We start from the raw sequence: 13,840 nt of genomic DNA, 5'->3' as shown, positions 1-13,840 counted from the left end.
AGTATTTTACTGCATCACCTGTTGTTTTAGACAAACAAATCACAAAATGAACACATTTACTGTTACTGAATAGTCGGAAAAGTAAATAATTTACCAAGATATTAAGCTGTAATAGGAAAACTCTCTCTCAAACAAACAAACCAAAAACCCACCAGACAATCCCACAAAATGTGTTACCTCTACTGCTTCCCATCCCCACTGTCTGTATTTTGGATCGTGAGTGAACCTCCACATATACATGTAGGTCTCTATAACTTCAGGTCGCAAGATGTAATATTTCTCATTTTGCCTTGTAGCAATGGCCTCTACACCTCCATCGAATCTGAAAGCTTCTGGTCCCAGTTTCATATCTAGACAATAAAAATAAAATGTGTAACAATGTTAGTGATGATTCTGTATGCAGGATTTTAACTGTACATTTTCCAATTGTTTGAGTGTTTTTTCACAGTAAATATAGTATTAAAACCTACAAATGCTCCTTTTCAGGCACAAACCATGACAATTTATGTAGATTACTAAACATTAATCATACTTTCATATGAAGTTAACGATATTACACATGTAGTCTGCACTTTAGCTATGGCTGTATGCTCGGGGTTTTGCTGATCGCCATATTTGGGGTCGGGAAGGAATTTTCCTCCAGGGTAGACTGGCAGTGGCCCTGGAGGTTTTTCGCCTTCCTCCGCAGCATAGGGCAGGGGTCGCAAGCTGGAGGATTCTCTGCAACTTGAAGTCTTTAGATCACGATCTGGAGACTTCAACAGCAGAGTTAAGGGAAAGTGGGGGGGTCAGCTTTTGTGGCCTGCATCATGCGGGAGGTCAGACTAGATGACCATATTGGTCCCTTCTGACCTTAAAGTCTATGAGTCTATGAGTGTCCAAACTCCTCCTCATAATTGTCATATCTGGGAAATCCCAATAGCTGGTGCAAAAGGGATATGCTGTATCAATGCTTTAAATTGCAGTTTTACTCCAAAGAGTAACTGTAAAACTTGCATTATGGGATATTTCATGTGTATTGTGACTATGATTTTTTTCCAGTTCGCTCTGGCAAATTCACCGTGGCTGGGTTCTTTCAACTTCTTGCTTCAGCAACTTTAAGAATGATCTTGAAGGACAAATTCTGCATTCAGTCATCTTTGTGTAACCCTATTGTCTAAATGTGACACAGGAAGAACTCGGAGCAGAATTTGTCCTTGTATTTAGAACATTATTAATAGTTCTATGTATGCACAAATAAATAGAATCCATTTCATTTGTGGTGGGCTCAACAGAGCTAGAGGGAGCAAAAATATTTTTGTCACGAATGAAAGCAGATATGATGCAATAGACACAGATAGCATATCTGTTGACAATGAGGAACCATTTTTAGAGTCACTATTCAGAGCAAAACAACAGTTTCAATGAGGGAACAAAAAGGACTCTATATTAATTTAACAGAGCACCATACAATACCTTCTGCACCTGTTTTACCCAGGACAGAATTATAGATAATGATTAAAGCACAGCTAATCTCTCAAAATTAATAATTCGTACTTACTTGTACGATCATAAGATTCATGACACGTGCGAGCAATTTCAGCACCAAGTTCAATATGACGCCCAGTTTTATCATTAGGTGCACCATCTCCACCCAGTGCAAACATGCCTCCAGCAAAACAGGTCAGATGTCCCATTTTATGTTCGAGCAGGCCACCTTTCCACTCAGCAATGTACGTCAGACCACCACTAGATTTCCGGATCAGATGGGTTTCTATGGACTGCAAAAATATACATTTTCAAACCCAATTTATTATTTGGTAAAGCAATGTGTGAAAAACAAAGGCAATATTGCACAAAATAGGAAAGTAATAAATTTACACCTATCCAGCTTTTTTGTTTTCAGTTTTATCTTCAGTATAGTTTCTGCTTTGATTTTATTTGACACTAATAATGCTAATTAACCTTGAGCCCAAAGAAAATGCAACTGTTCTTTACTAGCGCAGGTTGGCATACAATAACAATATGATAATGTGCTGAGACTGTCTGTATATTACCTGGTAAATTTTCTAAAAAAGTTGAAATAATTAAAAAGAAAATACCATTTTCTGATTCTGATTTTCCCCATAGTTTTATGACAAGCATATTTTATATACATAGGATATATTTTTAATGGCTTCAGTGATTCAGCTTGCAAATTTTCCATCTTAAAATGCTATTGTACTCAAAGGATATAGTTATTGTATCAGATATAATTGTGTAGTAATGTGATTATCAAAGGCTTAATTGGGATACTCAAAATACTAGAGGTTGGAGCCATGCTCCACCTCCTCCCCTTACTTTGTTTTGTTAGGGCACGTTTTCTCCCACTGTTTGTTATATAGCTGAATACAGCAGCAGGTTCCCAGACTGCAGCACTGCAACTAAAGTGTGTTTCTTATGCACTGAGTGGGTCTCTTCACAAAACTGGCGACGAGGAAGAACATAAAAATGGTAATTCATGGGAAAACTGAGGAGTTTAATTCAGAAAATGAAGATTGGCAGCAATATATTGGAAGACTGGGCCACTATGTTCTTGCAAATGAGATTACAGATAAGGATAAAACAGAAAGCAATTTTCCTCAGTGTCTGATAGTAAAACCCACTCTCTCTTAAGGAGTTTGTTACAACCTCAAAAACCAGGAGATAAGAGTTTGCATGACCTTCAAAAGATTTTAGCAGAGTACTACACACCAAAGCCAACCATTATTACAGAATGTTTCAAGTTTCATACTAGAATGAGGTGGCAAGGTGAAAGTGTACCTGTGTGTGTGTCACAGCTAAAAAGACTAATGGAATACTGCTAATTTGGAAGCATCCTAGAGGACATGCTGTGGGACAGATTTGTTTGTGGTATCAATAATAATCATTGTCTTTGAATTAACAAAGACAACTGCTGTCAGAGGGGAACTTAACCTGGCCCAAAGCAGCAGAATTAGCAACAGCAATGGAAGCAGTGAAAAGCTTACGAGATTTGCACTTAGAATGCAGGGACAATCAAGCTGATTCAATAAGCAAAATGCAAAGCCAGCTGCAAGGGACTCCTGAGGGGTGTTCTGCTGCAAAGGAGCTCATTTTGAATCTGTCTGTAAATTTAAAACAGCCCAATGCCATAAGTGCCTCAAGATTGGACACTCAGCCAGATGATGCAAAGCAAACAGCATCTCAAGCCCAGAACGGGTAGACTAAAAAAACAGAGCAAACGGAAGAAAGCAGAAAGCTTGTTACCTTGTGGGGAAGGAAGACACAAAGGAGGTACACACTATGTATTGTCTAAAAGGGAAAATGTGGGACCTTACAAAGTAACAGAGTTAAATACAGGAGTTTCAGCTACTGCGATCAATGAATCTATAAACATATCAGCAATGCAAAGCAGAACTGAGCCTGATAGTGAATGCAAGAATGACCCTGAGTGCCTACAGCAGAGAACCCACCAAGGAGGTAGATGCTGTGCTTGACCCTGTAAAATATAAAAGCCAAAAGAAAAATTTACCAGTCCTAGTGGTCAAGGGACAAAGGCAAAACCTGGGAGGCTGAGACTGGTTGCAAGAATTAAAACTAAACTGTTTCAATACTCGCCAGCCCACATGGATTCTGGGTACTATCTCAGAGCAAACTGGACTCTTGTCTTTAAAGTCTATTTAAGTAGTGGTGGAATCACAAGATGTCAGGATCAGGTTCATGCCATGACCATGGAGGCGGCCCCAGCTGTCGCGGAGATGCATTACTCCACGAGAGAGAAAGAATAGCCCCTGGTTATTTAAAATATTATATCTGGGCTGTAAATTAAAATGGGAATTATGTAGTCTAGTGATCATCAAGGGCTATTTAGAACATTATGAGTTGCAGCTATGATCTAGCCCTCCCTTACTTCCTCTTTAGCTAACGTGTCTGTTCCTCCCTGCTCTGTCTGTCATGTAGTTGACTAAAGCAGCACGTTCCCAGCTTGCAGTGCTATTAAGTAATGAGTATTTCTTGTGCACGGAATGGTTCCATTACAAAAAAGTGTTATTCAAATTGATGTACTTTACATATTCCCAAAGTGAACATACTACAGCTCTCTGACACTGTACTGAGAAACATGTAGCTGCAGAAGTCTACCCACATGAAACCCTGGCACGCAGCTGAAGTCAGGAGAGCTTCTAATGGACTCAGGGTTCTGCCCAGGCAGTTCTCAATGCATGATAAGGATGTTTTGGAGACCTTTGAAAAACCCAGCAATAAAAATGATGAAATATACCAATGAGAAAGAATTACAAGTAGGTGAAGTCAGTCATTACAAGACTTAGGGAAATCTGAACACACTATGTACGTACCAGAAGATACACTATGTATCATGAGATTAAATGGGAGGCAAAGAAAAATCTGAAAACATAAAATGACAGTCACAGGGAATGTGACCCATGTGCTCTTGAAAGGGACTAAAGATGAACCATGCTACTGTTTATTCAGTTGTCCACCAAATGCTTAAGTTTATTCCATTGCAATAATAAAACCCAAAAGGATGGGTGGAAGATAAATTAAAGAGAAGATAAATTTGATAGTCCACACTAAATCACCCCCTTCTTCCGTCCCCGCCCCCCAAAATCCCCCAACAGTACAGGGAACCATTAAAGACAAAGATAAAAACAACAAACTGAGCCATGCATGGGAAGTATTGATCATAGTTATTGGTTCCCTTTTAAATGCCTATAAATGTTATTTTTAGTAGCAATAAAGGTCTTCTATATACTGTAGCATAAGCAGAAAATTCTTTATTAACTTTTACTGCATCTATCCATCTAGGTACTTATGTTGTGCTATCTGAGCACCTTACAAAAATAAAGCCAACAAATTCTGAAAACTACTAACTTTGTCTTCTCTCTTTTATGCCCAAGAATTTACCAGTGACACTGTTTGTCTTTTTTCTGGCATCATTTATTGACTTAGGAAGTTCCTCAACCTATTCTTCTTTCTCTTTTGGATTCCTTTGAATTCCCCCTAGCTATCCCAGTTTCAGGCAATTCAGTTTCCCTCACATGATACAGAACTTTGCTAAAAAATTACAACTGCTTGAAAAAAAATCCTCACACATTCATGAAAACTGTGGTTTGGGAACTAAAAATGTGCTGGGTTTTGGCAGATGAAGACTTCCTTCCATTTTTGAGGATAAAGATACAAGTCAGGGGGTTCTCACACTTTCCTAATGTGGATCTTATTCTAATGTAGGGTTGGAAGGGATCCTCAACGTTCACCTCCCACCCAATACTGAGGCAAAATTAAATATACCTAGATCATCTCTGTCTATTTAAAAGACTGTTCTTCAAAACCGCCAATGACAAGGATTCCACCACATCCCCTGGCAACCTGTTCTGGAGCTTAACTATCCTTACTTTTCCTCAAATCTAACCTAAATCTCCCATGTTGTAAACTGAGCTGATTACTTCTTGTCCTATCCTCAGTGGTCATGGAGAACAATTGATCACTGTTCTCTTTATAACAACCTCTTACACATTTGAATGCTATCAGGTCTCCCCTTCAGTCTTCTTTTCTTTTCTTTAGACTAAGCCTGCCCAATTCTTTTATCTTTCCTAATAGGTCTTGCTTTGTAAACCTCTTATTTTGTTGATCTCCTCTCTCCAATTTGTTCACATCTGTCTTGAAGTGTGGTCCCAGAGCTGGACACGGTATTTCAGCTGAGGCCTCACCAGTGCTGAGTAGAGCAGAACAATTACCTCCCGCGTCTTACATACAACACTCATGTTAATATACCACAGAATGTCTGCATCACATTGTTGACTCATATTCAGTTTGTGATACATTATAACCCCCAGATCCTTTTCAGCAGTACTACTGCCTAGCCAGTCATTCCCCATTTTGTAATTGTGCTTTTGATTTTTCCTTCCTTAATGTAGTACTTTGCACTTGTCTTTACTGAATTTCATCTTGTTGAATTTTAATCCTGTTCTCCGAAGTGCTAGCAACCACTCCCAGCTTGGTGTCATCCGCACATTTTATAAGAATACTCTCCACTTCATTATCTGTCATTAATGAAAATACTGAATAGCACCAGACCCCGAACAGGCCCCTGTGAGACCCCACTAGATACTTTCTCCCAGTAGGACAGATAACGACTTTTTGTATTTTCAATCACTTGTGCATCCACCTTATAGTAATTTCATCCAAACCACATTTCCCTAGTTTGCTTAAGAAAACGTCATGTGGGACTGTGAGCGAGCATGAGTGTCTCTCATGGACCCCCATTTTCCCTCTTATTTATCCTCTTCTTTTCATTCTCCCCCACTTTTCCCCCTTGAACCTTCAATGTTGTTTTTCTTCTTCCAACATCCCAAATGCTCCCTCCTGGGTTTTCTCTCCTCCTTAGCCTATTTGGAATAGAGGCTGGAGCATGGATTCTGCTCCCCTTCCAATATGGCTGGCAACAGGATTATAGAGATTGAGTCACTAACAAGTGAATTGCATTCCAAATGCAATGGAAAATTGCTTTTCTGTCAGGTGGGGAAACTTCTTTCTTTTGGAGTAGCTGGGTAATTTTTTTTTAAAGAATGTTGTTTAGAGCTTGTTTTCACTGGTTATTCCAATAGGGTTTAAAATATTTTCATTTATAATTATATAACTAAGAAGTTGGGACTCAAAGAAGCTTGCAGTGAAATATATTACTGCATAATTGTCTGAAATGTATTGGAAAGTTAAAATAAATGGACAAAGGAATTTCCAGACATTTTTGTGTGTTATAATAAAATGTGCTATTGTTTAAGATAGTTGTGTGGATAACTGCTTTCAGAATATTAGTAAATTCTAATATTAAACTGTCAATAATTTAGGACCAAACAACCTCAAACTAAAATGCTTTGTAAACTGAAAGGGCAAACCTGTCTCAGAGTAGCATCCTTTAAAAAAAAAAATCACTATTCTGGTAACAGTTGGTAATTCTACAATAAATTATCTTGCAGCTAGATTGGGTATATTAAAAATAAATCAATTCATAAATCAAACTATTATACATAGCAAAGATTGATTTAATTCCCATGCATGATAAAGCCACTGATCATCGTGGAGCCACTTAAAGGACTGATCCAAAGTGGAGTCAATGGAAAGACACGGATTTCCAGGGGATTTGAATCTGGCCTCTAGTGACTATAGTTAAGGCTGTGAGGTAGTTTCTATTATAAAACTTAATTTTGAAACACAAACATCTTTCACAAAAGCACAGTAAATTGGTCCCTACCTCCAATCACCGCCCATCTGATCTCTACTCTTTCCTACTGTTCTCTACTCTTTCCCTAACAATGCCAGCTGGTTGCCCTGAACAATTAAATCCATGTGTCAATGTTCTTCTTCAGGCATAAATGGATTAAGTTAAATTGGAAAAAGTCAGCCTTATTTTGGAGTAAGTGTCCACACATGGAGTTAATCAGGAATAATTCCTGGTGCAGGCAAGTGTTAAAATATGAGCTCTTGTAGTCTCTGAATTTTAGTGGTATGCTGCAGTCCCAATCCCATATAAATTAGTGTTTCACAATTTGTGGTGTGAAAAGTTCTGGCAGGGAAATCAAGTCTCTAAAATGTATTAGAAAGGGGTATTGGAGTGGGATTGTGGTAAAGGGAATCTTTATAGATGAAGAGTTCAGGACGGTATGAAATTCAAAATTGTCTACTTATGGCCAATATATTTTCCTTTTTATATAATATATAGATTTTTTAAAAACATACATGACATTTATTTTAACTTTAACTCCATTTCAACTAAGATTTGATCTGGGAAAAATTCCAATGAGGTTTCCCCACTTGTGAATCCGGTGGTTTCACATTTCACTATGAGATAAATTTATTTCATTCTATATAGTGAAATTTTCTCTACATAAGAACGGCCTTACTGGGTCAGACCAAAGATCCATCCAGCCCAGTATCCTGTCTACTGACAGTGGCCAATGCCAGGTGCCTCAGAGGGAGTGAACCTAACAGGTAATGAGCAAGTGATCTCTCTCCTGCCATCCATCTCCACTCTCTGACAAACAGAGGATAGGGACACCATTCCTTACCCATCCTGGCTAATAGCCATTAATGGACTTAACCTCCATGAATTTATCTAGCTCTCTTTTAAACCCTGTTATTGTCCTAGCCTTCACAACCTCCTCAGGCAAGGAGTTCCACAGGTTGACTGTGCGCTGTGTGAAGAAGAACTTCCTTTTATTTGGTTTAAACCTGCTGCCCATTAATTTCATTTGGTGGCCCCTAGTTCTTATATTATGGGAAAAAGTAAATAACTTTTCCTTATTCACTTTCTCCACACCACTCATGATGTTATATACCTCTATCATATCCCCCCTTAGTCTCCTCTTTTCCAAGCTGAAAAGTCCTAGCCTCTTTAATCTTTCCTCATATGGGACCTGTTCCAAACCCCTAATCATTTTAGTTGCCCTTTTCTGAACTTTTTCTAATGCCAGTATATCTTTTTTGAGATGAGACCACATCTGTATGCAGTATTCAAGATGTGGGCATACCATGGACTTATATAAGGGCAATAAGATATTCTCCACCTTATTCTCTATCCCTTTTTTAATGATTCCTAACATCCTGTTTGCTTTTTTGACTGCCGCTGCACACTGCGTGGATGTCTTCAGAGAACTATCCACGATGACTCCAAGATCTCTTTCCTGATTAGTTGTAGCTAAATTAGCCCCCATCATATTGTATGTATAGTTGGGGTTATTTTTTCCAATGTGCATTACTTTACATTTATCCACATTAAATTTCATTTGCTATTTTGTTGCCCAATCACTTAGTTTTGTGAGATCTTTTTGAAGTTCTTCACAGCCTGCTTCGGTCTGAACTATCTTGAGCAGTTTAGTATCATCTACAAACTTTGCCACCTCACTGTTTACCCCTTTCTCCAGGTCATTTATGAATAAGTTGAATAGGATTGGTCCTATGACTGACCCTTGAGGAACACCACTAGTTACCCCTCTCCATTCTGAAAATTTACCATTTATTACTACCCTTTGTTCCCGGTCTTTTAACCAGTTCTCAATCCATGAAAGGATCTTCCCTCTTATTCCATGACAACTTAATTTATGTAAGATCCTTTGGTGAGGGACCTTGTCAAAGGCTTTCTGGAAATCTAAGTACACTATGTCCACTGGATCCCCCTTGTCCACATGATTGTTGACCCCTTCAAAGAACTCTACTAGATTAGTAAGACATGATTTCCCTTTACAGAAACCATGTTGACTTTTGCCCAACAAATTATGTTCTTCTATGTGTCTGACAATTTTATTCTTTACTATTGTTTCAACTAATTTGCCCGGTACTGACGTTAGATTTACTGGTCTGTAATTGCCGGGATCACCTCTAGAGCCCTTTTTAAATATTGGCGTTACATTAGCTATCTTCCAGTCATTGGGTACAGAAGCCAATTTAAAGGACAGGTTACAAACCATAGTTAATAGTTCCACAATTTCACATTTGAGTTCTTTCAGAACTCTTGGGTGAATGCCATCTGGTCCCAGTGACTTGTTACTGTTAAGTTTATCAATTAATTTCAAAACCTCCTCTAGTGACACTTCAATCTGTGACAATTCCTCAGATTTGTCACCTACAAAGGATGGGTCAGGTTTGGGAATCTCCCTAACATCCTCAGCCGTGAAGACTGAAGCAAAGAATTCATTTAGTTTCTCCGCAATGACTTTATTGTCTTTAAGTGCTCTTTTGTATCGCGATCGTCCAGGGGCCCCACTGGTTGTTTAGCAGGCTTCCTGCTTCTGATGTACTTAAAAAACATTTTGTTATTACCTTTTGAGTTTTTGGCTAGCTGTTCTTCAAACTCCTTTTTGGCATTTCTTATTACATTTTTACACTTAATTTGGCAGTGTTTATGCTCCTATTTACCACACTAGGATTTGACTTCCACTTTTTAAAAGATGCCTTTTTATCTCTCACGGCTTCTTTTACATGGGTAAGCCAAGCCACAGCAGCTCTTTTTTAGTTCTTTTACTGTGTTTTTTAATTTGGGGTATACATTTAAGTTGGGGCTCTATTATGGTGTCTTTGAAAAGTGTCCATGCAGCTTGCAGGGATTTCACTCTAGTCACTTTACCTTTTAATTTCTGTTTAACTAACCTGCTCATTTTTGCATAGCTCTCCTTTCTGAAATTAAATGCACAGTGTTGGGCTGTTGAGGTGTTCTTCCCACCATAGGAATGTTAAATGTTGATATATTATGGTCACTATTTCCAAGCAGTCCTGTTATAGTTACCTCGTGGACCAGATCCTGTGCTCCACTCAGGACTAAATCGAGAATTGCCTCTCCCCTTGTGGGTTCCCGTACCAGCTGCTCCAAGAAGCAGTCATTTAAAGTACTGAGAAATTTTGTCTCTGCATTTCATCCTAGGGGACATGTACCCAGTCAATATGGGGATAATTGAAATCCCCCATTATTATCGAGTTCTTTATTTTGATAGCCTCTCTAATCTCCCTTAGCATTTCATCGTCACTATCACTGTCCTAGTCAGGTGGTCGATAATAGAGCCTTACTGTTATATTCTTATTAGAGCATGGAATTACTATCCATAGAGATTCTATGGAACATGTGGATTCATTTAAGATTTTTACTTCATTTGATTCTACATTTTCTTACTCCCCCCCGTCCCCTCCACACGACCTGGTCTGTTCTTCTGATATATTTTGTACCTCGGAATGATTGTGTCCCATTGATTGTCCCCACTCCACAAGGTTTCTGTGATGCCTATTATATCAATATTCTCCTTTAACACAAGGCACTCTAGTTCACCCATCTTATTATTTAGATTTCTAGCATTTGTGTACAAGCACTTTAAAAACTTGTCACTGTTTATTTGTCTGCCCTTTTCTGATGTGTCAGATTCTTTTGTATGTGAATGTTTCTCGTCTGATCTGACCCATACTTTATCCTCTTCCATCTTCTCCTCCTCACTAGAACCTAGAGAATCTCTATCAATAGACTCTCCTCCAAGAGAAGTCTTTGTCCGATCCACGTGCTCCGCTGCAGCAATTGGCTTTCCCCCATCTCTTAGTTTAAAAACTGCTACATGAACCAATTTACAGCATCTGCAAGGAATCAAAAAACTAGAAGAGGTGGTGTTTGATTAGATGAAAATACATTACTGATGGATAATTGTTTGGAACTGGTACAGTTTTCCTTCGCAGTAAATAGAAATGCATTTGAGAGAACGGGGGCGAGAGTGCAATTAGCACTCTATCAAGACAGCTAGAAGAGAGGGTACAATGCAAGAGGTTGCAGAAAGGAAGTGGCTGGAGTGTATCATCCTAAAGGGAACAACAGCAGATGCTACCTGGGAACAGTTTAAAAAGAAAATGACAGCTAACATAAGGCTGTGCAGTGATAGAAAGAGGAAGAGAAGGAAAAAAGGAATGTTGTGGGCTAGAAGGCAGCTTAGAGGAGTCCCCACTGCCTGTTCTTTCAATCCCCTCCTCCCCTGCACATGGGTTTAACTTTTTGGAGAGAAGGGGGGAAGTTCTCCATTTTCAAATTATTCGAGAAAGATGAATAGTTTGTCGACAACAATGTACAGATGGGGTGTAGACATTGTTTTGGCTTCACCAGAGGGCTTAAGTGAACAGTGGAAGACTAATGATGACAGACATAAATCTACTTATATTTATACAGCTTGTGATAGAGTCTTGTTAAAACTATGCCCACATGTAGTAAGATGGTACAAAAACATGCTCATCTATGTGGTAAAGGAACAGGTTTGTTAGTAAAAAAAAATTTTTTTTGCACATCATAAAATTGTCTTCATTGAGTTGATGTGGTGCAATAGTTTTTGAAAAGAAATAGATTAATAGTAGGACTGTCGATTAATCGCAGTTAACTCACGCGATTAAAAAAATTAATTGTGATTGATCGCAGTTTTAATTGCACTGTTATACAATAGAATACCAATAGAAATTAAATATTTTCTACATTTTCAAATATATTTATTTCAATTACATCACAAAATACAAAGTGTACAGTGCTCACTTTATATTACTTTTGATTACAAATATTTGCACTATAAAAAATGACAAACAAAAGAAATAGTATTTTTCAATTTACCTCATACTAGTAGTACTGTAGTGCAATCTCTTTATCGTGCAAGTGCAAGTTACAAATGCAGATTTTTTTTTGTTACATAACTGTACTCAAAAACAAAACAATGTAAAACTTCATAGACTACAAGTCCATTCAGTTCTACTTCTTGTTCAGCCAATCGCAAAGACAAACAAGTTTGTTTACATTTACAGGAGATAATGCTGCCTGCTTCTTATTTACAATGTCACCTGAAAGTGAGAACAGGCGTTCACGTAGCACTTTTGTAGCCAGCATTGCAAGGTTTTACACGCCAGAGATGCTCAACATTCGTATGCCCCTTCATGCTTCGGACACCGTTCCAGAGACATGCTTCCATGTTGATGATACTCATTAAAAAAATAATGCGTTAAATAATTTGTGACTGAAATCCTTGGGGGAGTATTTTATGTCTCCTTCTCTGTTTTACCCACATTCTGCCATTTATTTCATGTTATTGCAGTCTTGGATGAGGGGGTCTAAATTGGCTATCATCACTCAAGAAAGAGATTTTGGAGTCATTGTGGATAGTTCTCTGAAAACATCCACTCAATGTACAGCAGCAGTCAAAAAAGGAAACAGAATGTTTGGAATCATTAAGGGATAGATAATAAGACAGAAAATATCATATTGCCTCTAAATAAATCCATGGTATGCCCACATCTTGAATACTGCGTGTAGATTTGGTCGCCCCATCTCAAAAAAGATATACTAGAATTGGAAAAGGTTCAGAAAAGCGCAACAAAAATGATTAGGGGTATGGAATGGCTGCTATATGAGGAGAGATTAATAAGACTGGGACTTCTCAGCTTGGAAAAGAGATGATTAAGGGGGGATATGATAGAGGCCTATAAAATCATGACTGGTGTGGAGAAAGTAAATAAGGAAGTGTTATTTACTGCTTCTCATAACACAAGAACTAGGGGTCACCAAATGAAATTAATAGGTAGCAGGTTTAAAACAAACAAAAGGAAGTATTTTTCCCACAAAGCACAGTCAAACTCTGGGACTCCTTGCCAGAGGATGCTGTGAAGGCCAAAACTATAACAGGGTTCAAAAAAGAACTGGATAAGTTCATGGAGGATAGGTCCACCAATGGCTATTAGCCAGGATGAACAGGGATGGTGTCCCTCACCTCTGTTTGCCAGAAGCTGGGAATGGGCGACAGGGGATGGATCACTTGATGATTCACCTGTTCTGTTCATTCCCTCTGGGGCACCTGGCATTGGCCACTGTTGGAAGACAGGATACTGGGCTAAATGGACCTTTAGTCTGACCCAGTATGGCTGTCCTTATGACCCAGCACATGTTGTTCATTTTAAGAACAGTTTCACTGCAGATTTGACAAAATGCAAAGGTACCAATGTAAGATTTCTAAAGATAGCTACAGTACTAAACCCAAGGTTTAAGAATCTGAAATGCCTTCCAAAATTTGAGAGGGATGAGGTGTGCAACATGCTTTCAGAAGTCTTAAAAGAGCAACACTCCGATGCGGAAACTACAGAACCCGAACCACCAAAAAAGAAAATCAACCTTCTGCTGGTGGCATCTGACTCAGATTGACAGAACAAGGAGTAATGGTCTCAAGTTGCAGTGGGGGAGGTTTAGGTTGGATATTAGGAAAAACTTTCACTAGGAGGGTGGTGAAGCACTGGAATGGGTTACCTAGGGAGGTCGTGGAATCTCCTTCCTTAGAGGTTTTTAAGGTCAGGATTG

General features: G+C 38.6%; 1 protein-coding gene across 1 annotated transcript in view; it reads right to left on the bottom strand.

Moving 5' to 3' along the window:
- The window catches only part of MAN1A1 (mannosidase alpha class 1A member 1), a 210,355-nt gene that overhangs the window by 18,472 nt on the left and 178,043 nt on the right, over positions 1–13,840 (bottom strand). The window contains exons 9-10 of the mRNA XM_024205373.3: positions 1,541–1,760; positions 178–350 (exon numbers count right to left, since the gene is read on the bottom strand). Coding sequence (XP_024061141.2) covers positions 178–350; positions 1,541–1,760 — 393 coding nt within the window. The remainder of the gene's footprint in view (positions 1–177; positions 351–1,540; positions 1,761–13,840) is intronic.

The sequence above is a fragment of the Terrapene carolina genome, unplaced genomic scaffold, assembly GCF_002925995.2.
Source record: "Terrapene carolina triunguis isolate 2854851 unplaced genomic scaffold, T_m_triunguis-2.0 Scaffold85, whole genome shotgun sequence".
In the NCBI taxonomy this organism is placed as follows: domain Eukaryota; kingdom Metazoa; phylum Chordata; order Testudines; family Emydidae; genus Terrapene; species Terrapene triunguis.
The sequence above is the reverse complement of the archived record's forward strand: the minus strand, read 5'-3'. Positions and strand labels throughout refer to the sequence as shown.